At 40.6% G+C, this 24,860-nt stretch overlaps 1 protein-coding gene across 9 annotated transcripts in view; it reads right to left on the reverse strand.

Annotated features, from left to right (window-relative positions):
- GPM6B (glycoprotein M6B) overlaps window positions 1–24,860 on the reverse strand; it is a 104,999-nt gene that overhangs the window by 45,550 nt on the left and 34,589 nt on the right. For 3 of the 9 annotated variants that reach the window (XM_030281013.4, XM_030280996.4, XM_030281039.4), the window contains exon 1: window positions 37–73. The exons of 5 other annotated variants lie outside the window; for them this stretch is intronic. In XM_030281013.4, coding sequence (XP_030136873.1) covers window positions 37–58 — 22 coding nt within the window. In that variant the 5' untranslated portion in view covers window positions 59–73. Of the gene's footprint in view, window positions 1–36; window positions 266–24,860 lie in introns of those variants that run through there. One more of the 9 variants, XM_030281075.4, reaches the window with a different exon arrangement.

A 24,860-nucleotide genomic window follows, 5' to 3' on the forward strand; every position in this document is an offset into this window, starting at 1 on the left:
AAAGCCCTCCACATATTTAGAAATACTATGTCTCACCTGCAGAATTTCTCTTCAGCATCTTGGGGTGTGAAGAAGAACGGAAGTGAACGAATTCAGACCAGGGTAAAGCAGTGCCTTTCATATTGCTGACACCCAATGGGACCTGATCACAGCATTCCCCAATCCAGGAAATATTCTCAAATTTCATTTATTCTTCAGAATCACTGGATTCAGACCAAGGATGAATACAGAGCACATGCTGCCATCCGCTGTGGTGTTCTGGCACAGGGCAGCACCCTGCCAACAAAGGCACCACTCTTCCTTTCAAAGCGCCCCAGAAAGAGCGCTCTGTGCTCTCATGTGATGAGGCAGGCTTTTACAACTTGGATCACTACAGGGTATTGAACTCTGACAGTATTCTTACTGAGGGTTTGCTTCCTTTATCTCAGACCTCAACAGGTATGTGTGATATCTAAGCTAAAATAACCAGCCTCATCACATTCATTTCAGCATCATGAGTCACTATCTTGCTGAAACAAAACTATCTTCTCACCTCCACATTGAGTAAGTGCTATTAACTTTTCCAATATCCCACCTACTGCTGTTTTCTGTTGTGCAAGTGCACAGCACAGAAACATCTCAGAATATGCTTCACGCTTCAGCATTCAGTGAGAGGAGGAAGACATAGAGAATGCAGGATATACTATGCCTGCTCCTGTAGGCAGAAATAGTTTCTGGCCTTCTATATTAATCTCATAAAAAAACCCAAAAAAAACCCCAAAACTACTGGCACTCACACGAGATTGATGTGCTATGAAGCAGGACAAGCCCCACACATTTTCTTTCCTGTCCTTTTAACTCAGTCTAACAAAACCAATTTCAAGGATCATTACTATTTTTGCTACTTTCTAAACACTGCCCTGACTTGGGGAATCTTGCTGCAAGTATCAAGGAAGAGGTGATTTTCAGTTCTTTCAGGAAATGGTAGAAATTTGCTACTCTGAATTTTCCGCTCCAAATGCAAGAGTCTCAGAACTTATTCAGACACACAACAACAAAGAAAAAAGTACTATGGCTTTCAAGTTTGCCCTTGGAGAGAGGAACAAGATCATAACACAGAAAATACTTTTCAGCTCAAGGTTGGAAAGCTGAGAATGCCAAATACTGAAGAGCTGGGCCACCAGCTGCATCACAACTAAGATCAGGAGAGTGATGTAAGCAGGCATAGAGCAGAGTGAGAGAAGTTAATGTTTCTCCCCATCATCCTATACATCCTACTCCATCCTAGTTGGAGTGCACTGGCTGGACAGAGCCCATGATTTTACAGCACTGCAATTTCCACAGGGATCCTGCATGGTCCCAGGCATGCTGCACAAGCTGATCCCAAACCAGGGAGAAACAGCCTGTGTTCTGCTACAGAGGGGCTTCCTCACAGAGTTCTACTGCTGAAACCAAGAACCCCAGAAAAACTCAAGCGCTTGGATACTTATAAACCCTTTTCTCCCCAAAAAATACATCCTCCTTTCCTTCTGCTATGCTCTATCTGCAATGTAACAGAATTCTATCTCTCTTCTAAATAGATCAAAGAGGGAAAAAAAGTGTATATATATATATATGTGTGTGTGTGTGTATGTATATATATGTGTATATGTAACATAATCTCAACTAAGCCAAGACATAGCAACTAAGTATGTGGGATGCCCTACAGAAGTGAAATGTAATTTTTCCACAGTTTGAATCATCTGGTAGTGTTATGCTGATCCTTTCTCATAAATGTTGTTTAAGATTTTTCCTTAAGGACACAAAAAATACTACCAATACACTGTGGTGTGATAGATATACAAAAGATATACTACCAATGCACTTTACTTCCCACCCCTGCAAGTTATGGATACGCTCTGTAAATACGCCCTGTGCAGTCCCACAGAAAAAGAGATTGCACCTCTAAGGCTGAGCAGATACTCAGAACTGCAATGGACAAGGAAGACAAAAAAGCAGCCATTTGCATCTTAAAAGATTCACAAATCAACATTTTATTTTAAAAAATACTGCTTCTCAGTGCTGGTGTAAGCCCTAAATTTAGAGACATGGGGAAAGAATTTCTATTCCTCTACAGCAAGAATTACAGAAGGTGTTTCTGCCTCCATTTCTCCTCTGGACCACATTTGAGACTGAATTTAACCACTTTGCCATACCAAATAGTTGATGTACATGTAAGTGAATGAGATTAAAAAGGAAAGTATGTTTTTGCTTGGAAACATGCCATTACAACACAGTGTTGCACAGTGTTGAAAAAGTAAGTACATAAACTGAACAGACTATGCTTTTGTGTTTGCTGTGGTACTTCACAAACATAGGACAGGTATATTATCCTTTTTGAGGCATACACTAAGCCAGAAAAATTGCTTTCACAAACAGTAAAATCACTTTATTGTTCTTCTTCAGTATGGGCCTAGATTTCCAGATGGACTTGTAGCTACAGGGGTCAATTAGATACTACAGGTATCTTTAAACTTAACAAATTATCTGAACAGAAAATGTTAATAAGTAAAATAGGTTACCATTCATGTGAGCTACATATTTAAAGAGCAGTAAAGCTACTTTCAAGTTATGCTCAGAGGAACATTTCAGTAATTCTTCTCTGAATTTTTAGCTACGCTATTTCTTTCACATTATTTTTGAAACTTTATAGAAGTTTTCTAACTCTGCATACTAATCAGATTCTAATCCAATTCAACAGATGTGGGCAGTCAGCAGTACTCTTCATAAGACTGGTGGTTAAAAAAAAAAAAAAAAAAAAAAAAAAATTCAAAGTTGCTACAGTTCCTCCTTGCCTCCTTGCAAGGGAGCACTCTTCAACATTTTGCTCTTAACAATATATCAACCAGGGCCAGAAGTGAGTAGCACAGGTTACATTTCTACCTCGCACTGAGTTTCTTCTCTCAACAGCTTTTGTATGATTTCCTGTTTACTTTTGTTTGTGCCAAAATGCAACATCAAAAGCGTGAACTATTTTCAGCTACAACAGCAGTATTTTAATTCTTACCAATTTATTTGACAATGCTCATTTTTAGAGAGGATTTTACAGAGTGAGAGGCAAATGGAAATAGAGTTTAAAATGTGATTTGGTTAAGACTCACACTGCACTTAGGAAATATCCATACAGCAGGGACAACTAGCAACTACGGCATTACATTTAAACACTTACTCATTAGTATCCTTCTGGAATTCTGCTCCTTTTAAGAAGTTTCATTCTTTTGCTTTTAAAATAGCTATAATTTCCTAATACATGATATGCCTCAAACGTCCTCTGACAAGCTCTACCAACACAGTCAGATTTTTCCTACTTGCACTTTCACTTCGTTTGAATGTATGCATTGTCAGCCTCCTCTGCCTCCACCTCTCCTTTCCTACATTATGTGCAGCACTCATTTGTTTCAGATTATAAAAAGCACTAGGATTCTGAAGCCACTAAAAAGAAGTTGCCAGCATATGGGATCTGTGGGAAATTTGATCCAGTAGGTGAAATAAGACTTAACTTTAGAACTGATAAATAGAAGTTTCAGATATTATTACTATAGAATCAGTTGCATTTTTCCTTTTACAGTTATGCAGAAGAACTGTGGCCATTGCCCTTGCATAAAGCTGCAAGAAACCTGGTTGTGGGGTTTTTTTTGGTGTTTTTGGTGTTTTTTTTTTTTTTTTAGCATTGAGACAGATGGCCGTGGCTTCAAATATAGAAGACCTTCCTACACAAAACAGAGGTGCTGGCACATGATACGTGGGTAAAGGATATTCTGGATACTTGCCTGGGAATGTGTGTACCCAAGAGGTGGAATAGTAGAATAAGAGAGAAAAAAAAGAGATAAAAAAGAATAAAGAAAGCTAAGAAGGAAGAGGGAAGAAGGAAGCACCAAAGCATTTGGTTTAGAAGGCATGGTGAAACACGTCAGTGACAGAAGAAAATGCAAAAAGCATCACTTTCTGAGCAGATGGAGAGTGCATATGTACCTTTACATAGGGGTTCAGATTACTGCATTGATCACTATTCCTGAATACTAAACAGGGCTTGAGATTAGAAGCAAGAAATTACTTTAGTCCAGATGCAGGAGATGGCAGAGCCCTTCAGACTCCATCCACCTCCCGCATGAGCGGAAAGCAACACTTCAAGTCCTGCAACAGGCAAGGTCATGCCAGACCCTCAATGGGTTTCACCCCACAACTGGACCACTTCAGGATCCCTAACTGGAGGCTCTCCCATGCAAGCAGCAACTCCCAGCAGTCCTGTTCTTGCTCAGTCTTCTGCCCCTGTTGCCTGTCACAGCCCTGAGCTCACGGTCTTTGTCTCCCTCCTGAATAACTCCTCCTGCTTTCAGCCTGTGCTTAATCCTCCAGGAAACCTCATTCTCCAGAGAAGAAGAGTGCTTCTGTACATAATCTCCAGACAGCAGCTGTGACCTCGGCACCCAGAAAGGCGATCATTGTGCAGAACTGTGGTAGCAGGGGTGAACTTCCCCTCTCCCCCTCGCCACTCATTTAAGAGCTGCTGGAAGCGCGCTGTCACTTTATACGCACACACTGCCAGCAGTGATTTTCTCTGGCAGCTGTGGGTACTTGTCCCTTCACCCTCATTGCAGGCTACTCTCAGAATCTGCACAACCATCTATCTTATTATTTTTTATTTTGGTTTTTAAGGGATTGAACTTCCCACCTGCCAACAGAAGGAGCACTTGTCTTTTGCATTCGGTCCCCGAGGCTATGGCAGTATTACTGAAAAGTGACTTTGTCCATTTTTAATATCCAAAAAAAATACAGAACAGCTGTGCTTTCTTGAAGTCCTTTTGTATAAGAGTGGCTCTGAGACAATACTAAATTCAAGGCTGCCAAAGCTCAGACCTGAACGGCCTGAAAAATTGCCTTTTTTTCTTCTTTCTACTAGTTCTCAAGATACACTATACTACCAGCATGTCAGTAATGCAACAGGTGGTATTTTAAGACAGAAAATTTTGAACAATGTAATTCTTCATGGCAGGCTTATCAGCCTTTTAGTACACTCAGCTTTTATTATTCTGACTCAAGGCAAACTTACGTAACAGCACAGTGTGTACTAATTTACGGGATAACAACATGGATGTTGAGTTTGGAACACTGCACTTTTGTTTCAGACTGTGGATATTTCCCATACTCCTAAGAAAGGCATATGCTGTGCAAACACTTTTAAAAGCATCCAAGTGGAATTCAATATATTGAAAGAAGCTAAAGTACTCTGGAGTGATTAACAAACATGCTTCAGCAGAATGGCACAAAAGGATAATTAAGAACTAAACCCACAGAGATACTGAGACAAATGAAATCTCTCCAAGTTCTTCTGCAATTGATCAGAAAAGCCCACTTGCCCACTGATGGTGTACAGACAAGTGTAAAAGTGGTTCCAGATCACTGACAAGTAACTACAAATCTTCCCATCTTCTAATGCAAATCGTCACTTTTGGAGGATTTAAGGGCTCCTGTACAGAGATAGTGAGGATATATGTGGCCACAAAGCTGAACAATATCCCTTCTCTGACTCTGCCTACTGTTTATTCTTCACAGGCAGAAGAGCACTGGAAGCCATCTACCCAGAATGATGGTCTCTGGCAGAGTAAGAGTCAGAAGAAAAGAAAAAGAAAAGACAGAGCTTCTGAAATGGCAAAAACACCAGGGGAAAAATGATGCGACTTCTTAGGTTTTCAAAATTAGCCTGTTTGACTTATACTTCATCCCACAGGACAAATACAAAACTCCTCAAGGACAAAGAAATGTCTTTCTCCTCTGGCTCAGCAGAATTTTTCCAGACTCTGCCTATGCAATCCAAGCCATCATGTTCCCACTGAGGCAACACAACTCTGGTGAAAGGTAAATGGTCATCATTCATCTTAGCAAAATGGATCACAGCAAAATTATTTTCTTTCCTCTGGCCCTTCCCAAAGTCTCCTATTCACTTCTTGAAACATTACTGATATCAATGTCCTCCACCAGAAAAGGAAAACTAAAAATCACTCTCAGTGCCTTCTCAAAGGCTGAGAGAGACTTCCAGGATGGGTTTTACACTGAACTACTATTTGAACACCTTTAAAACACACTTTCCCTTCCCTCATTGGCTAGAAATACACTTAACAGAAGTACATGCACACACATTCCCACTAGCTATGGCACACATCTTCAGGACTAGTGGACCTGATGATAAAAGACACTTTGCTCCAATGGGCTGGAGAAAAGCTCTCAGCTGTAAGTCCACATAGGTGAGCCATTCCCACTCATGCCTGCTTCTCTTCTCTTTAAAAAAAAGCAGTTGTACACCACCTGCCACATCAGTGCCCACACACAGGTTTCCCTGAGTATCTGAATATTTCTATCACAACCCTTGCAGAGATGAGGCATCTCCAGCCAATCTGCACGCTGAGGACCCCATCCCATAGTGACAAAAGACTGCAGGCAGCAACATGCCATGAAAATTCACATATTATCCGTGAGTATCAATGCTACTTCAGGCAGTTAGCATCAGCAGTGCCTTCCTCATCAAGTGCCTCGCAGTGAGTAAGCAGCTCTGGGGCAGATCTGTAATCTCTGCAGATGCTGTTTGCCTGTCTTCATCATGTCTACACAAATGAACATATGGCCTTCTAGCACAAGGTCAGCTTACACAGTCATTAATTAGATATAATTTCAGCCTGTTCGATGTATCTGATACAAAAATCTGTCCTCTGGCAGGAATGCCCTTGTGGTAAAGAAACTTTGTCTTTTTCTGAACTGACTCATCTGATGAGGGAAAGCAACAATTTTGCCTGTGACTAGGGAAATACCTGTTTATTACAAATGCAGGTACAGCAGTGTAAACACACCTGAACTTGCCAGGGAGTTTCTTCTCGCTCTCCCTAGTTCTCATTACAAGTAGAAAATGGGCACTCCCCTCATTCCCTCCAGCATGTGATACCCATGACATTCTCCAAAAGCACCATCACAGCTCAGCAAGCCATTACAATGCCAGTAATTCAGTCCTGCTGCCAGGCCTAGAGAACTAGTTACAAAACTCCTGGGAAAGTACATAGAAGCAATCATTCCATATGGAGATACACCTCATGGCTCTTTGTACATAAGTAGGCTTTGTGAATTGTTGAGCTTCACTCATTTTTAAGTGAATAATCAAGAAAAAGGATTAATTAAAGCTGAAGACTCAGAAAAGTTGGTATGAAAAAATACTTTTTTGGTAAAAGGTGGTAAATTTTTGTTCAGATCTTGCCACATTGCTTCATTTTCTCACAAGGCAGCACAAAACAACATCAGGCACACATAGAGCCCCAGATGGGGGGCTGCTACTAAAAGTAACCAGAGTACATGATTGCCCAAAGGAGAACTTTGAGCTGTGTTCTCTTCCTTCATCATGCACAGCATCATGCAGGAGTTTGCAATGCAGCACTGTTTGCAGAAAAGCATAACAAATTAAAGAAGTTTGCAACAACTTCCCAATAACATATGAGGTTCAAACTGCCAGTTTTTGAGGAGAGAGACCTGACCTAGAGGCACAGAGGACCTTCTGTGTGAAATGCGAGGAATCTTCAGGAAAGAAGCGAGGATTTAACAAAAACAACAGGAAAAATATTTGAGGGATAGCATCCAATTGAATTATTTGTCTTTGATGGTACTGAACTACTCATTAATTACTATAAAAGAATTTTTAGATTTCTCTTAGTAGTTCTTAATTATACACCAGTTACAGAACAAAGTACCCTACAATAGTGGCCCTTCAAAATATGGTAATGGCTAGAGGTGCTTTCCTGTGAAAACAATCAGTAAGATCTTTCCTTTGGACTCTAGCTGGTTCACTGGTTTTCCCTTGAACTCTAGAATGTTTGCACATGCTCATTTTTGGTTGAGCAAATAAATGTACTTAAAAGTACATTGATCCCCACTTTCATGTGAACCTTGGTGGCTTTCCTGATTTTTTTTTCCTAGAAATCTAAGTCTCTCACAGAATTGATCAATCAAAAATTATATATAAAGATGATTACTATGATAAAAAATTAATCATAACTTCTTTGCTGTGTTTCATTGCAATTGATTATGTTTTAAGACTGACTTCCAGCAGATTCTCAGTACTAGCAGGAAAGTTATATTTTAAACATCTATGCTATATGAACAATGCTGTGCTTATGTAGTATATTCATCCTTCCTCAGTTCCTGATTGCCAATTTATTAGAATTAACTTAGCAGTCACTATTTTAATGTAAACCTTCACTCTCAGCTTGTGAAGGTGGGAATGGCTGACAGTTATCTCTGGTGACAAGCACTGGTATCTTCCTCATGCCTCTTTTAACATGAGGCACCTTCAGGCAGGAGCAAGACAGCGCTCAAGGATCTCTGTACAATCTAGGGTTCCTTATTGTTACCCATTTTATGTCCATACACTGCATCAGTGTTTCTATAAACTGAGGAACTCCAGGTTTGTTTAACATCTTTGCCATCTCTAGTCCCTTCTCATAAGAAAGTTGAGAAGAGTGACAACAGCAAGCTGGTAACAAAGAATTACTGAATATAGTTGATATTCTCATGGAAGACTCTAGAGAAAGATTTGGTACCTGGAGACCTCAGCCTGTCCTAACAGGCAGAAGACAAACCACTGCAGCAGCCCAACACCTGGTAGTGATACAGCGCTATAACAAGAGAGGTAGGGGACAAAACTCACTTGCATCAGAAGATGGCTTTCTTCATGGAATTTAACTGGAGGTAGTATGTGCACATAAAAACCCATCAAGCTAGACTGAGTCTGGTACTCCTTACAAAACCCACACGACACATGCTTAAATGATACTGCAGTCACGAATAAAAGGTTTGGAGTACAAGAGGCTTCAGTTTGCCTCTCAACATTTCCATGGCCTACATTTAGCAGCTCAAACCATGTGCATCATGAGGGGAGTAAAACCTCCAGGAGGCTGGGTTTGAGAAAAGTGGACAGCTAAATCAGCAGGAAGTTAGGATCCATTTGGGTGCAAAGCACAAGAGTCACATCTGACACTTGTGAAAGGGCAGTAGCCCCAAACTGGCACAGTCTAAGCAAAGAGAAGAAAGGCTTGCTGGACAAAAGGAACATAAAAGCAGACAAATTTCCCATCTCTAACCTTGGTGAGTCCAGTAGAAGCTACTCTAAAGCAATGATGTATAACAGCTTCAAACAAATCAGAACTGTCAGCAGAAAGTACTACATGATTTAGTGATCTGCTTCTAAAAGTTATCTGAAGAGTGAAACTTAACTGCACGTAAAAGCCTCCAAGACCTGGTCTTACTCTCTCCACAGGGCACTGATCTGGATTTTTGTCTTGTATTTTCTTTTGTTTCCTCTGATGCCCAAACAAATGCTCTGCTAGAAGAGATTATAATGTGCATCATCCCTTCCTGTGGTGAAAAGACTATGAAGCAAGCCCACAATTCCTTCCACTGCCAAAATCACTTAGACATTCTGGCAAAGCAGGACACATTCTTTATGTTATCTGGCAGCTAGTGTCTGACAGCTGTTCAGCAGCCTATCTGAAAAAAACCTGATGGCCTCACTCCAGCTCCTGACAGACTTATTCCAGATCAAAAAGCTTCCAGATTATTATAGCCCACAAGAATTTTTCTGGTGAGTCCTCCATCATCTCACTGTCTTCTACCTTTTCTACAAGGCTATGACATTTCTTCTGGAGAAAGACACCTAATCTGTTATCTTGAAAGAATTGGCCAGATGAGGGGCCTACTAAATTTATGGCTTAGCTCTTTCATAAATGAATCATCAGCATAATAAAGAGTATTACTTATTAGTAGCATGCATTTTGTGTTCCAGCTTCCAGTCATTGGAACTTGTTATGCCACTACGTAATAATCCAAACTCAGTCCACTGGTAGAAATATTCCCCCACACAGAAAGTCACCTGGTCTTGGATCGTTGCAAAACCTCACTCCCTCACAGCTTTTCTACAATCACTGTTCTCCTTGCAACTCATGTGCATCAACCCCTTTCACACAGTACTGGATCTTCATCACTCCTGTAACTGGGGATCAGCTGCATCACTTCCTCAAGTGCTCTACACCAAGAGCTTGTGTTCCATTATCCATCACTCTGTGGGCCTCAAACTGCAATTTATTCCTGTTGTGGATTGTGGCCTGCACTTGGGTTCTAGATTTAATCCCTTTTTCAACTATAATAATACTATATCTCCATAACCTACAGCTTGTTAAATTATTTAAAACCCAGATTCTCTTTCTCTTCTATCCATGGACTGCTTCCTCTGCTTCAACAGCTACTTGAAGCCCATTGTATTTTTGTGAAGACATTTTATGTCATGTGTAATTTATTCACAATAGCATTTCTTTACTGTTTAAATAGTGTGACCAAAATTTTCTTATGTATTTTTTCCCTTATTGGTTAATAAGAATATAAAAATCACTCTTAATTAGACTGGTTGGACTATGCAGCTTGTACTTCACAAACAACTAATATTAAAGGAATTACTTTATGACTTCTAAGGGTGGTTGGAAAGACAAAAAAAAAAATCAAAGGATTATTTTTTGAGTTACAGCTAACAGCCACAAAGACTTTCATCTCAGGTCTGCAGTGTGACAGTTTTAAATAGCTTCTGCAACTTTATACAACATAGAAGGTACATCTCAATACTATTTGTCTGAGTTTTCAGAAAAAAAAAATATTCTTCAGATCTATCTGAAAATGAAACAGTTTGTCTTTCATGAACACTATGTAGTGCTCCCTGAAGTTTGCATTCCTCCTTGTAACCAGCCACCTTAGAAAATAAGCATTAAGGACACAATATGAAGAATACGACCAGAAATTAAATTGTCCTACCTATATATTTCCAGCCTGGACCACATACCTGATTAATATAGAAATTCTATGATGTTTATAACTCAAAATTGCTATGGACTTGCAACAGGACAGCACTGATGCATCCATGTTAAAAATGAAGATAACCTGAATGAATTAATTAATCCCAAATAGCAAGGAAGGAAACATAGAACAAAAAATACAACATTTTCTGGAAACCATAATGGTTTTTCTGCTGAAATATTTAAACATAGTTAATGCCAAAGAATTTCCCCTTTTTGATCATCTTGAATCTCTCCAGCAACAGGCAATCAACAACATTTCCAACAACCACAGAGTAATAAAAAAGATTACAGAGGATTAAAACCGAAAATCCTTGATACTTTGAATGTTGAGTGTAAGTCATGTGAAAATTTAACATTTAAACATGTTTTGAAGCACATACTTACTTGGAAAAAGTCCTGGAGTTTTGCTGGGAGAAGACATGTTAGAAAGTATTTGTTTTTCCCAGCATACAGGGCCTAGTATTGAGACAGAATTCTCCTACATTGGGTCTGTATTAGGGAAAGTAAAGCTACACAGCACTTTAAAGTTACCATTTCCATTCATCAACACATTTTTATGTGCATAATGAAAATTGAAGCTGCATACTTGTTCAGAGATAGTTACAAGGTGACAGTGCTCACAAAGTGGCCAAGGAGTACTGGCACACCCACCCCATGGATCCATGGCTGCGGGATAATATCCTGAACGTGCAGCCGGCTGCACTGGACTCCTGGCTCGAGCTGCTCACCAGCTATCTGCTGTGGAGACTTCTCACTTCTACCAAGACTCCCCCTCTCCATTTCTCTGCACTTCTCAGCAATCATGCAGAAAATACAACTCAACAATAGAACAGCAAATTCATCCAATACCATAAATAATTGCACATACAAACAAATTTAATACCACAGAATAATTTAGGTTGTAGGGATTCCTGGTAGTTTCCAGTTCAATGCCCAGGCCAAAGCAGGGTTAGTTACAGCGGACTGCTCATGGCTTTGTCCAGTTCTGCATTGAGTAGCTCTAAGGATGTTCTCGGCCTCCCTGGACAATGCCTTCCAATGCTTAACCACTCTCACAGGGAAAAGAAAATATTTCCTTGGATCTCACTGGTAATTCTTGTGTTCTGGCTTGAGTTTTTTCATCCTGATATTATATATCTCCAAGATGAACCTGGTGTCTTCTTCAAACTCTTCCAATTCGAGCATGAAAGATTATCCACAAAAAAAACCCCCACAAATAAACAAACAAAAAAACCCCAACAACAAACTTGTTTTCTTTCCCCTGTTTAAACCATTTCAGCCAAATCTGAAACCAATACACTCTTTGAAGCATTTTGCAATCATATGTTTTTTATGGACGACTGGAAAACACTTTGGGGGAAAAAAAACTTTAAGAATATGTACAGAAAAAGCCTGCTGAAAATCTTATTCTGCATATTCACCAATTAAAAAAAAAACCCTGACTACTCTGTATTAAAAAAAAAAAATGAAAGGAAAAATTTCCTTTGTTAGTACCAAAATCTTCAAGTCTTAAAAAAAAAATATATCCTGTAGTTCTAAAAACTGCTGCAAGAATCAACACAGTGTTTTTTCTCCCAGGAAGAAGAAAGTTAGTTTCCCATCAGGCGATCACAACTGAAACAATTCATCTGCATTGTGATTAAATGAAACTTTCAAAATGTACTGAAAAGCTACATTCATTGCTGTAAGGAGGAATGACCTCCCTCATAATGAACTCTGAGACTAGCAGCCAGCTTACAGAGGTTTTATATTGGCCAGTTTTGGCTTCAGAGTAACTAGTAGCTTCATTTTGCAAGCTGCACAGCAGATCTGGGGCCTCCTGAGGCACTGAAGAACCAGACTCAGAAGTCTGCACTGAGGCTGAATATGTTATTTTTATATTGAATATACTATAAACCTGAAGTTTAGCTTTTATTTTAATTTTGCATTTTGAGAAGCATTAGAACTGGATTACTTAAGGCAATTTCAAATGCTATGTTTTAAATAAGTCAGATGATGTCTTAAATGAATGAGAAGAAAGCTCTTGATGTACTAAAGAACATGAGATGGATCATGGGATGGGCAACACTCCTGAATGCAGCTTGCCTCCTAAGATTTTAATCTATGTAAGAGCCAAAAGACATTCTATCTGCGCCAGGAAAACATAATATATGAAGGAAAGCTGAGGACTACAGGATCAGAGGCTTGGACAGATCAGCTGCAGAATGGATCTGCCATGAGAGGTGCACTCCACAACTGCAAATCACACTATTAAATGTTAAGAATAGCCCTTCCTGTAGATAGATGTACAACTGGCAAAGTTGAGATAGTAGTTTGCTAGTGAAAGATGTCTCTGAACCATACTTTTGGGGTCAACACCAAACTAATGATCCTATTCCAGAGACCTCATTTTATCTTAATCATCAAGAAGGCATTCCATTAGTCAAAAGATTTTTGACTCTTTTTGTCAAGAGACAAAGAGTTTTGTTTGTATTCTAACACTCAATGCTTAGTTTTGCAGGACTCCTGACTAGAACACTCTAATTAACCAAAGAATAAGTCAAGTGGGAGTGGAGACGGCTGAAGTATTCATGGTGACCTGTGCAGTTTCCATACATTTTTCTCCAGCACACACACATTATTGTCAGAGGTGCAGTAGAAGAAGAGGAGGACATGCACAAATTAGATTCTCTCTAGCTTGTGTTGTTATTAACCACAAGCCAAGTCAGAAGGAAAGAGATGCAAGAACAGCTGCATGAATTCGTTTCATCTGAAATGAAGGGTGAAACACCACAATTTCACTGCAGTCCCTATGAAACCAAATCTGCTTTGATGAGTCTGACTTGATGCCTCTCATTCTTGCTTGCACTTTCTCTTCAGTCATATCCAGCAACAGGGATTGCCACAGCCCTTCAGGCATGACAGTCTCCCCTCCACTGGCCTGTATCTGCATCTGTGTTACTACTGTTTGTAGCACAGTAAAGGAGATAAGCAAAACATTTGCCATTTTCTTTCCTCTGTAATTTAAATCTACTTTCTGGCTGCAGAAGCAAGTGCATGTTAAACACATAAGCATCATAAAAGCCTTAAGACTTAGGCATGATGAACTCGAGGGAAGAATGTGGTTCTGCACTAGCATGAAGTACAGTATGCAATTACAATGACTACAAATATTTCATGTAGAAGATTTATTGGCAAACCTCCACAGAGCCTGTAATCCCTAGCACAATTTCCTGTGCTCTTATTAGAGGAAGATAACCTTTTGGCAATTGTTTGTATAAGATGACAGTAATTGCTTATGATAACGACCTTAATTAGTGGAAGATAAAGTATTACATTAAAGGAAGTGACAACAAAATAGATTCTGTATCATTCTCATTTTTTTAAATAGTTGATAAAATGAAAAAAGTCTTATAATTGAAAAGAGCACAAGAAAATATTTAACAAAACAGAGGATGGGGATTGCAAAAACACTTTCCAGACAGCTGCAGATAGCTGGACAGCACATTTGACTTTCCCTTGGGTTGTTTGTGGGTTTTTTATTGGAAATGGACGCAACTGTGATATACACGGACTTCTAATGAAATGTTGCAATGGAGTCCTTTGTTACCGTGTGACTGGGACGCTGCATGACCACGTGCTTTGCTTCACTCAGAAAAGAAGCCTGAGGAATTTTAATCAAACACAATCACAACACAAAATACAGCATGACCAAAAGTAATCCATGACATCTTGTCTTAGACGAACGCCTTCCTAAAAATTTAGCAGTTTCTAGCCTTGGTCAAAAGAAACCTGAAGTCCTAAAACATGTGATAAACTGTGAGGCAGAGAAATATGCGGATTATGAAGCATGATGGCAAGGATAGGCAACAACAACTTCATGCCTGTAGGTGCTCCAAGTTGCCACAGCAACAGAGATAGGCTGGAGGAGGCGGGAAGCAGCAAGGAGATATCTAGGACTGCATCGCACCCCCCACTCCTGCAGCTCATACACAGCACTAAGTGTTGACAGCTCCAAGACATCTAAATTGCAGAGGGAAGACCACCAGGAAACATGCAGACAGACCCCAAAAATATCCACCCAATACTTAATGGACTTTGCACTGGCTTGAGTTCTGCAAGTGCTCCTGGATTGATTTCTAGACACTTCTACCCATCGAAAGCAAAACACAGGCTTTAGAAACAGGGACTGAACAGCACACCCCAGCCAGCAGTTAAGTGCTGATCCTAGCTCTGCCTCAGCTTGAGCTTCTCCTACCAAACCATACCAGTTTGCACAGGTACTGTCACGAGCACACTTACCCTGGAAGAGATGAAGCTGCACCAGAGCAGCTCCTAAACTCTCCCTCGACAACAAAGACCAAGACAGATGCTTCAAACAAGCATCTACCAGGCAGCTAGAGACAGAACACAAAGTCACAGCTTGCCACGTTCTAGCCTTCCCCTTAATTACATGTCAACAGCACACACTAACCAAATACTTGCAACACTTAGAGCTCACTTCCTTTTCAGCTACTCACAACTGCTGCTCTGGGGTAGCAAAACAGAGTAAAGCCAATCCGTGTTGGGAAGCAGAAGATCTAGGTTTAAACAAAAACATGCAACCACATTGTTCATTTGGCTGTGGGGAAAAATTTAAGAAGAAAAACTCTTTTCAAAGGAAGAAGGAAAGTGAGGAACAGCAAAAGGCTAACTCATCCAGAACAGGAGATGACATGTAAGAGCTCCCCACAGCTGATGACTACCTGCACAGCTGGAAAAGAGAGTGCAACTGGGAAACATGGGAAAGCAACAAACTTCAGGGAAGGGAAGTTTAACCGATGCAGCTGAGCTCTGTTTTTCATTATTTAGATACTGAATTGGCAAGGTGCAAAGGCACAAGAATAAAACTTGGACACTTAGGTCAAGCATGTGCATACACTTCAGCAGTGTAGTTCATGCAGTAGTTTCTGCAACACTTAATCACAAATAGAAACACCACCACATTCACTGCAACACCAGAAAAATCCACCTGGGTATGTCTAGGGGTAGAAGATGAAGACAGAGGTTCCTTCCTGGGTCCCACTAAGAAGAGGCTCACCTGGCTGCCCTGAAGCACCCATCACCCCATGTGTAAGCAGGAGGGTGCTGCTCCCACAGCTCTGCCACCACAGCCCCCGTGGGCGCCAGGAGCTCAGACAGCAGCTGAGCAGAGCATAACAAACATCCGGGTGTGGGGACGTGGCTGTGCGCAGGGTCCACATCTGCCTCTGCCCAAAGGGAATAAGGATTTCATGGAAGCATTGTCTCCAGATGTAAAACTAGTTTCTAAAGCCAAAGAGAACCCGGAAATGTATCTCTCAGCTTGGCCTGGCCTCAGAGCCTAATGCGAGACACTCATGGCAAAGCTGGGCTTGTGCCAGCAGCAGTTTGAACGTGGAGCTTTCTTCCTCCTTTTCATAGCAACAGGCTTGAGGTTTACATTCATGATCCTAAGCACGCACAGACACAAAAAAGGAACAAGAAAACCATCCTAGTTAAAGAAGGTGGTAGAAAGAACTGGAATCCCATCCCTTGTCCTGGGAGTCACCAAGTCTCTGAGAAAACAAACTGGCAATCGAAAGCAACAGACAAGCCTTGAGACAACACTTGTATTGAGCACAGACACAGAAATAATGCTGTCAAAGGTCCAAACCCAAGCCCTGCTGAAGCCCAAGTGATTCCTTAATGCTACTAAAAGCTCATTTTGCAAACCTGTGACAAAACTTTAACCTCTAGCAAGATTTTGATCTACAACAAACAAGATAAATCCTGCTCATCTCTGTGTGTCAGTAAGGGCAGTCAGTCATATAAAGCACAATACTGTGTATATGGACAGCTAATTTTCATTCAGCTGCTTTCCTCCAACTAAATACATTTTTTGTTCATTGGAAACCATCCAGAAAACAAGTCATAGATGAGCACTGTTATTAGAAATCACAAGAACAAGTCACTTCTGAAATACAGGATAAACATTTCAAAGTTGATCATAGCACACCTATATATGTACACTATATAGAGAAATCATTTGTTCAGGGACTAATGAGAAGTGGTAATACCTATGCACCACTGAGCTGTACTGAGCACTTTCCAATCCCCCAGTTTTCCTCTCCTCCAGCCAAGAATCTGTTCAGAGCAATTCACTGACAGAGTTACCAGTTGAAAAAGCTCTCTCCTCTTTGCAGTGCATCCTTAAGCACTACCCTTGTATCACACTCTCTAAACGGTTTTGCCAGCTCAGAGGCAAACCAGGCAGCAAAGGACAGCGACATCCTCAGTCTGCATATGACATCAGCTGGGTAACATATGGCTCCAGTGTGCAAAGCCAGTAGTGCAGAAATTATTTGCACCATCTCCTGTGCACCTGAAGAATTTGCAAGTTGGGCTCCTGTGAATGCACCCCCACTGGGAGGAACTTTGAAACAAAGCTACAGGAGGTTGCAGGGATGGTTTTACAAGCCCTGCTTGCCTGATTGGAAACACAAGGATATTTTTCTTAGCAACTGACATCTCTAGAGACTCGCTGCTTTCTGAAGTACAAAGCATGTGTGCAGGGAAATTCGAGGTGTCTCATATGACCTTCACATCTTTCATAATCATTCCAGGGAAAAAAAATGCATCAGCCTGTGGCACATCTTTTTCTGATTAAGATGGGATGTCTGTTTTGTTTTCTTTTAACAACTGAAAATCATCATCTTTCCAAGCAATTGGAAAAAATGCATTTTTTTCAGTGTCCTTGTCTCTTGTTTCTTTAGTCTCTACAGTGGTAAAGCAATGGCAGGTAAGTTATGGAAGTATTAAACCCATTGCTATCCCCAACCCAAAACAGTTGACTGAGCTCAGCTCTCTTCCTCAGAAACTTTAAACCAGCAGTTTAAATTAACATGAATCATCATAATTTATACTGAGCTATTTGTCACAAGTGCTACCACATTTATTTTTTAAACATTGCCCCGTAAACTGCAAGTGGTTGAATGAAGTATTTTACATGCACAACTCCCAGTCTTTGATTAACACTTAAAGGCCATACTCCTCCACTGTTCATATAAGGTGTGTGAGGGAATGCCTGCCATAACATGGTCCACACTTCAGACAAAGCATAAATAAAATAGCTGTAAATTTAAATGATGATCTAACTGTGACATTTAAGACGGGTTGTTTATGAGTTTTCACTGAAGAAATAGGCCACAGTTTTAAATACTGAAAAAAACAGAGAGATCTGCTTAAGAAACATATTTGCCTTATTTTAAGGTCAGTATTTAAATAGCTGCATCTGGTGAACATTTTATTTCCATGGTCCAGCATACAAAACACTAAAGACAGATCCAGTCGCTATTTTAATTCACTTCAGGGCTTTAAAATACAGCCCTATTTTGACACAATGATATGTAGTCATGTTTGTTAAGAAAATCATTAGCAAGGCTAAGGGAGTATTTCTATGTCTCTAAAGCAATAGTTGAAACTCTTCAGAGCAGGTAAGACATGTAATACACTGAGCTGTTTATCTTCATATAATATTATTATAGTAACCTATAATATTACATAAAACTATTATATTAATCTATAATATTCTTCAGTAGGTACCATACAACTTAACCACCAATCATCCTTAGTTTAATCCTGTAGAGGACAAATCTCTTGAATTCCTTGATACCTGAGTCAGACTATTTACTTATGCCACCATGATCTATTGCCTTCATCACTACAGTATTCCACTCTTCTGGAGATGACAGCGAGTACAGCTGTAGTCTTGTGAGTCCTTTGACTTACTTCAACAGAGGCTGGGACTCCCACAGACAGTGGGTGACTGATACCTCCACCTCAGCTACTCTCAGCATCACTTCAGAAGACCAAACCACCCAAGAAGCAGAAATTATGGAGTGGTGGGAATGTGCACTAGCAAAGACTGAGGAGTTAGGCTGCTAGGAGACCACTGAGTGTTACTCACACCTGCTCTTGTCCCTGCTGCTCCTTGCCAGGCCCCCCACGCCAGCTGATGCTGCACTAACTGCACAGGGCTGGCACCAGCGCAGGGTGCTGGCCGGAGAGCTGCACCTGCTCAGAGGCAAGCACGGCTGTGAGAGGCCTTTGCACACAAATGAGAGCTGCATGCACACACCTGGGGACTGAAACACCTTGGCATCCCTGTGCTGGACATCTGCTTGTTAAAATCATAAGGAAGACATGTCGCTGTTCAGCCATTTGTTCCTCAAGTTAGGAGAGGAGGAGGTGAGCTATCTTCACTTTCCTTACATTAACTTAGCACTTTTATAATGCAGCAAGTCAATACAGGACACAGAACATTACCATGTGCAAATGTGGCTCACACTGTTGAGTAATACCGCTATTTTAAACCCTCTGCTGCTAAGCAACACTGACAGTATGGTTAGAACATTTTGGATATACCGAATGCTTCAATTCTTCCCCCACACACACATGTAAAAAAGCTGCTCCCGCACTGCACATATTCAGAGATGGGGGCTTCGGTTTTTGTCAGGTTAATTCTCCTCAGCATTGAAAGGACCCTGGTCATATTTGTGCAGAAGCAGCCCCTTAAGAGATAAACAAATGTGGCCTCTTGGTTTGTATTTAAGCACCTCAAAGGCACCATTCCTGGAAACCTTAGCCATCAGCTTCTTGTACTGGATACTTGGAGCTAACAAAGAAATGGAATAAAAATTACCAGTTCCCTTAATTCAAGAAAAATGCCCAAAGCTGGAGTGCTCTCCAAAAATCATACTTACCTGAATTGTCTAAAACAGGGCAGGTTATGTCCCTTTCTGTAAGAGCTATAAAAGGGTATTTGTGACAAGCACTACAACCCAAAGAGTAGTTGCTAGCAGCTAACATAAAAAATTTCCAGTGGTTGCAGAGCAACAAGGACAGAAGAGAGCATAGGGAAAGCATAACATTTAATGTCTTAAGAGGAAGATTTTGGTGAAAGACTTCTGTGAAACTGCATTTATTACACTGAGGAACACTTATTTAAAACTGTTCTATTTACTTACACTTCAGTAAGAGAAGGGGTGAAACTGAGCTTTGAAGTCTCTCGCCCAAGGGCTGCCAGCATTTAGCCCCTTTAAACTGATCTCTCTTTGTGGAGGAATTTTGCATTTTTCTGTACCAAGCAAGCACTGCAAAATGGCCCATTAATTGGGTTTCCTCTTGGATGGATTGTTTCACAAAGCTTGACTGTGTTTTCTCAGGCAGAAGTGTACCTCTGAGATGTGACTGGTTGAGAAATGCTGCCCAATTCTGATAGAATATACTTCAAACTTTTCATAAGCTTATGCCTCTCATTGTTATTCTAATTTATTCCAGAGTACTTCATTTTGCCACAGACATTAGTGAGGTTAGAAATGTTCGTGTCTCTTCAGCTATTAATTCTATGGCATTTTTCACTTCATTGTATATTTACCCGTCTATTAACCTACATGGATGATTTCATAGCTAATCATTTCTACTAACACCCTTTAAGACACTTGTGACTTCAACCCTGAAGATGTAGGTGGTTGGAAAGACTTGCTTGTCTTCCTCCTCCCTCATGTGATCTAAAATTAAAATGATGTGACCAGGACAACGTATCTCATATCCTATACTTCTTTGACAGACAGCACAGGTCTAGACCCAATTTCCACACAAAAAAGTGAATCACTGAAGAACGGCAAGGCAAAGCGTCTCTCAAGCAAGCACATTACAGCCTCCTGGGGAGAGAGCAAGTGAAGACAGATGTAGAATACACATTTGGGTATCAAATAGGTACCGTTTAATAAAATGCTTTGGAAAAAAATAAATTGCTTGTCTTCCAGTTGAATTTTTTACTGGAACAGACCCTAAGTGAGATGAGAACTGCAGACGAGCTGCTGCATGATTATGAAGAAGCTGAAGGAGGTGGTCTTACTTACTGAAAAAGCATTTAGAATAGAGTCTATAGAGTCTCTTTGGACCATTCTCTGCTTACTGCCAAATAAGATCCAGCACTTTCTGCAATCAACAGGAGCTGGTAATACTAATCCCATCATGTATGTCTCCTTTGATCTACAAGACAACTGTCTCAATGATCAAACGCAGAAGAAAACACTGTTCAAGCACAGTGTTCAAGCACAGCCTTCAACCTGCAGTATTTAAAAGCCCTCTGCAGCTATCGAAAGGCAACTCTTATTTCTCATTTCATCATGACAAAGTGCAAAACAAGAGACTACAGCATGACTAATGAATCCCTCAATTCCCATCTGCCAACACAAGTCAGTCAGTGTTTCACCCGCTTGCCTCCAACCCTTCGCGCTCTGGAGCGTCTGTTGAGCCCTGCACCTGATCCGCCTCAAAACAGGATGGCAGCACACGCCACACAGCCAAATCTTCCTGGCAGGGCACTGGCCACTCTCCCTTGCTCACACTGGTAGACAAAAAAGTATTTCTGATAGCTTTCTCTTCTCCTGTTCCATTGTCAAGTTCATTGGCTGTAAATCACAAAGACCGCAAAGAGTTCATCTTCATTACCATGTCCAATATCAAGGTTTACCTTCAGGATGGTATCAGAAAGGCAGAATAATTAGCTAGTATGTAATTTAATGATTTGCTTGCAATTTTTCTGTTTTCATTAGAAATCTCTTTTTTTACATTAAAACTGTCAATGTCAAAAAAAAAAAAAAAAGGCAGCTTTTTTTCTGAAGCATTTCCTACCAAATTTAAGGATGAAAAATATTTAGATATGCATAAAACAAAGTACCCTCAAAGGCTGAAACTACTGAAAGGGGAAGACAGAGTGGGAGTGATGCAGTTCATTCTCCTCTGCCTATTTCAGTTGTCACTCAAGGACTTGATTTGTGAAGCCAGTAAGTCAAAATGATCCTCTGTTCCCTCTGCCTTTTCCTCAGTTTGTTAGCAGTGGGTTCCACCAAATCTGAAATCAAATACTACTACAGTTTTGCTGATGGGTAGAACCCAGAACACAGCTACTCAATAACAGAAGGATGAGAATCAACTGAAGGTACCAAGAAGGGCAATCCACAGCCATTTTGATGCAAGTTTGCTCCAGCTGGTGAAATGCAAAAATGCAACTGATCTGCCCACCCTGCAGCTCTGCTGTGTGAGGGCATTCTTGTTCTGCTGAGAAGCAGCCATATGCTGTCAGCTGTCACGATCAGCAAAGATATTACTGCATTAACACCTACAATGCTCAATTAGGGTGAAGGCTCCTGCTGCGCCAGGCGAAGAAAGCAGACTGCTGTCATTGTAGACTGAATCCTCTGCCACACAGATAAGTGGAGCTGAACACAAAAAAACCCAAACCAAACAGATGGGAGGGAATATCCCTTGACCAAAAGGACAAAGCAACAGTGAAACCAGGGCACATTTTATTAAAAATATGAGACTTTAGAAGTTTGAGATCATGGCCTGATAGGGAAAGGGATATTTAGCTAAATATCACTTTTCCAGACAGGGAGCTCTTTCTGCATACACATTATGAAGAACCAGAAAGACTGTGCAAAAAAAATGCACAATGAAAGTCAACAGAATTGTCTGAGTAGCAATCCAGCTCATATCAGAATACCATGTTTCACAGAATATTCTGAGTTTGAAGGGACCCATATGGATCATCACAGTCCAGCTCTTACCCTGTGCAAGACAGCCCCAAGAATCACACCATGAGATTGTGATTTGATGCCTGAGAGCATTGTCCAAGTGATTTGTGTGCTTTGTCAGGCTTGATGCTGTGACCACTTCCTGGGGGAGCCATTCCAGTGCTCAGCCACTCTCTGAATGAAAATCATTTTTCTAATATCAAACCTAAACCTCCCCTGATACAGCTTCCTGTCATTCCCTTGGTTCCTGTCACTGGTCACCAGAGAAGAGCTTGGTGCCCTCTGCTTCTCCCTGTGAGGAAGATGCAGACTTCCCTGAGTCTCCTCTTCTCTAGGCTGATCAGACCAAATGACCTTAGCCATCCCTAATACAGCTTTTCCTCCAGACCCTTTTGCATTGTTCACATACATAAAAAAGGATAAACAATTTAATAGACTTTAGTGCTTTAGGGAACATATTAAGTTACAATACAGCAGCAACTTAGCTAAGAGCAGGCAAAAGTTGGCATTGTGCCACCATAAATCCCACTAGCGCATGCACAGGATACCACAATTAGGAAAGGGATTATTTTTTCCATTCATAACTTCCTGTTCACAATGAGGCAAAGAACTGGTGAGAAAATGGTGCTAATAATGCCAGGGATGTGGATTTGCTACCTGTTGGGCTATTCACTTAAGAGCTGGACTCAATGATCCTTGTGGGTCTCTTCCAACTCAGAATATTCTGTGATTCTGTGAAATAAGTAGTGGCTGCCCAATGCTGGCATGGAAAAGGCAATGGGAACACACTAGTCATACTGTCATGAAGGTACAAAGGACAAGCAAAAGTCAATGGCAGTCATTCATTTTCTAAAATGACATGTTGCTGCAAGATTTTTGGGCAGTGCTTCCCTTAACAGAATGCAGCAAATATGATTGAATACCCATCCCCCACCTCTTTCATTTGATTTTCCAAACAGAACAAACACCAAATGTTAGGCAGCATCTCCCATCATCCAAAAACTCTTCCAAAAGCACCTGGTTATAGAGAATGCCTGGACTCTCAATTTTTGATGCATCATAACCAAATCATAGAAAAAGTAAATGTTCTTCCTATGAAACTGGGAACAATTTGTTTCCATAGCAGCAAAGACAGTGATGAGCAACTCGGGCAAACAGCTTGAGAATTATTAGGAGCACAACGTGGATCAGATGATTTACATACAACATAAATAGTGCAGAAGGTGACAAGAACAAGCAATAGCCTTTGAAGTATGAGAATTATACAGCCAATCATGAGATCTAGACTTGTCTCTTTCTCTTTCTCCCTGTACAGTCAGGGAAAAAACTGTCAGCACAGATGGATAAACAGCACTGGAGGAGGAGATAGGATGGCACCTCTGAGTCATAACGCTGTAATCCCAAAGCACCCTTGCAACAGCCAACATCTGCATGAGAACAGCAGCAATTTTAACAATTTTCAAAGTCAGGCGTGACCCTTGTTCAATCTACGCCCTGTGACACGGTCAACAGTTACCTGAAACAGTCTGACAGACATTGTACTGACCTGCTTGTGGAAACTGCACATCAAAAACAACATCCATTCAAAGCTCCTTTTCACCAGTGAAACAAGCATTGTCCATCCTCAGCTTTGAGGGGACTGACACTTAAGTTCAACACGACACAAACCCATGAGGTGAACCCAAGTCAGGCTCCCAGTCATTTGTCCTTAGCACAGAATTTCACACCCTCCCTCCCCCAGTTTGCTCATAAATACCTGAAGTTATCAGAGGACCCCACTTTAATATTGCTGTGTCTTGGCTCTCTAAAACCTTGAACTAGAATTTCGGTTCCAAAATTAACTGAACCAAACACATTGACTGTAAACCAGCTGCAACAGTTTCTGAAACAGGACAGTTGCTAAAAAACACAGAATTCCACAACACTTAAAGCATAAAAAGTTACGTATCAGCTAGTTATCTAATGTGATAGATTAAACTACCTGTAAAGTTTTTCTACATTAATTCACTTCATTTTGTTTATCATTAATGCTGAAAATTGCTAACAGGCGCATTTTGAGAGCAATATTGCTAAAGCCATTATGACACTGCAACCTTGAAGGCACCTTGAAGACTGAGTAGCATTGCAGCTATGCCAGGGCTAATCCACTTAAGAAAATGAAGATGAAACTCCTCACTTGACATTTCTGAGAACAAGGTGACAAAGTTTTAACAAACCCGTCATTGAAGGTACTCTGTGTAAGACAACTCAAAGTTTTCATGGAGATTATATCCAGCTTACAGTACAGATTGCATCCACACAACCTGATGCAAACGCCTAACTGAAAAAATGACGTGGAGCAACTTGAAGGACAAAATTATTTTATTTTATGTGGAGCAACAAA

The sequence above is a fragment of the Taeniopygia guttata genome, chromosome 1 (genome assembly GCF_048771995.1).
Source record: "Taeniopygia guttata chromosome 1, bTaeGut7.mat, whole genome shotgun sequence".
In the NCBI taxonomy this organism is placed as follows: Eukaryota; Metazoa; Chordata; class Aves; order Passeriformes; family Estrildidae; genus Taeniopygia; species Taeniopygia guttata.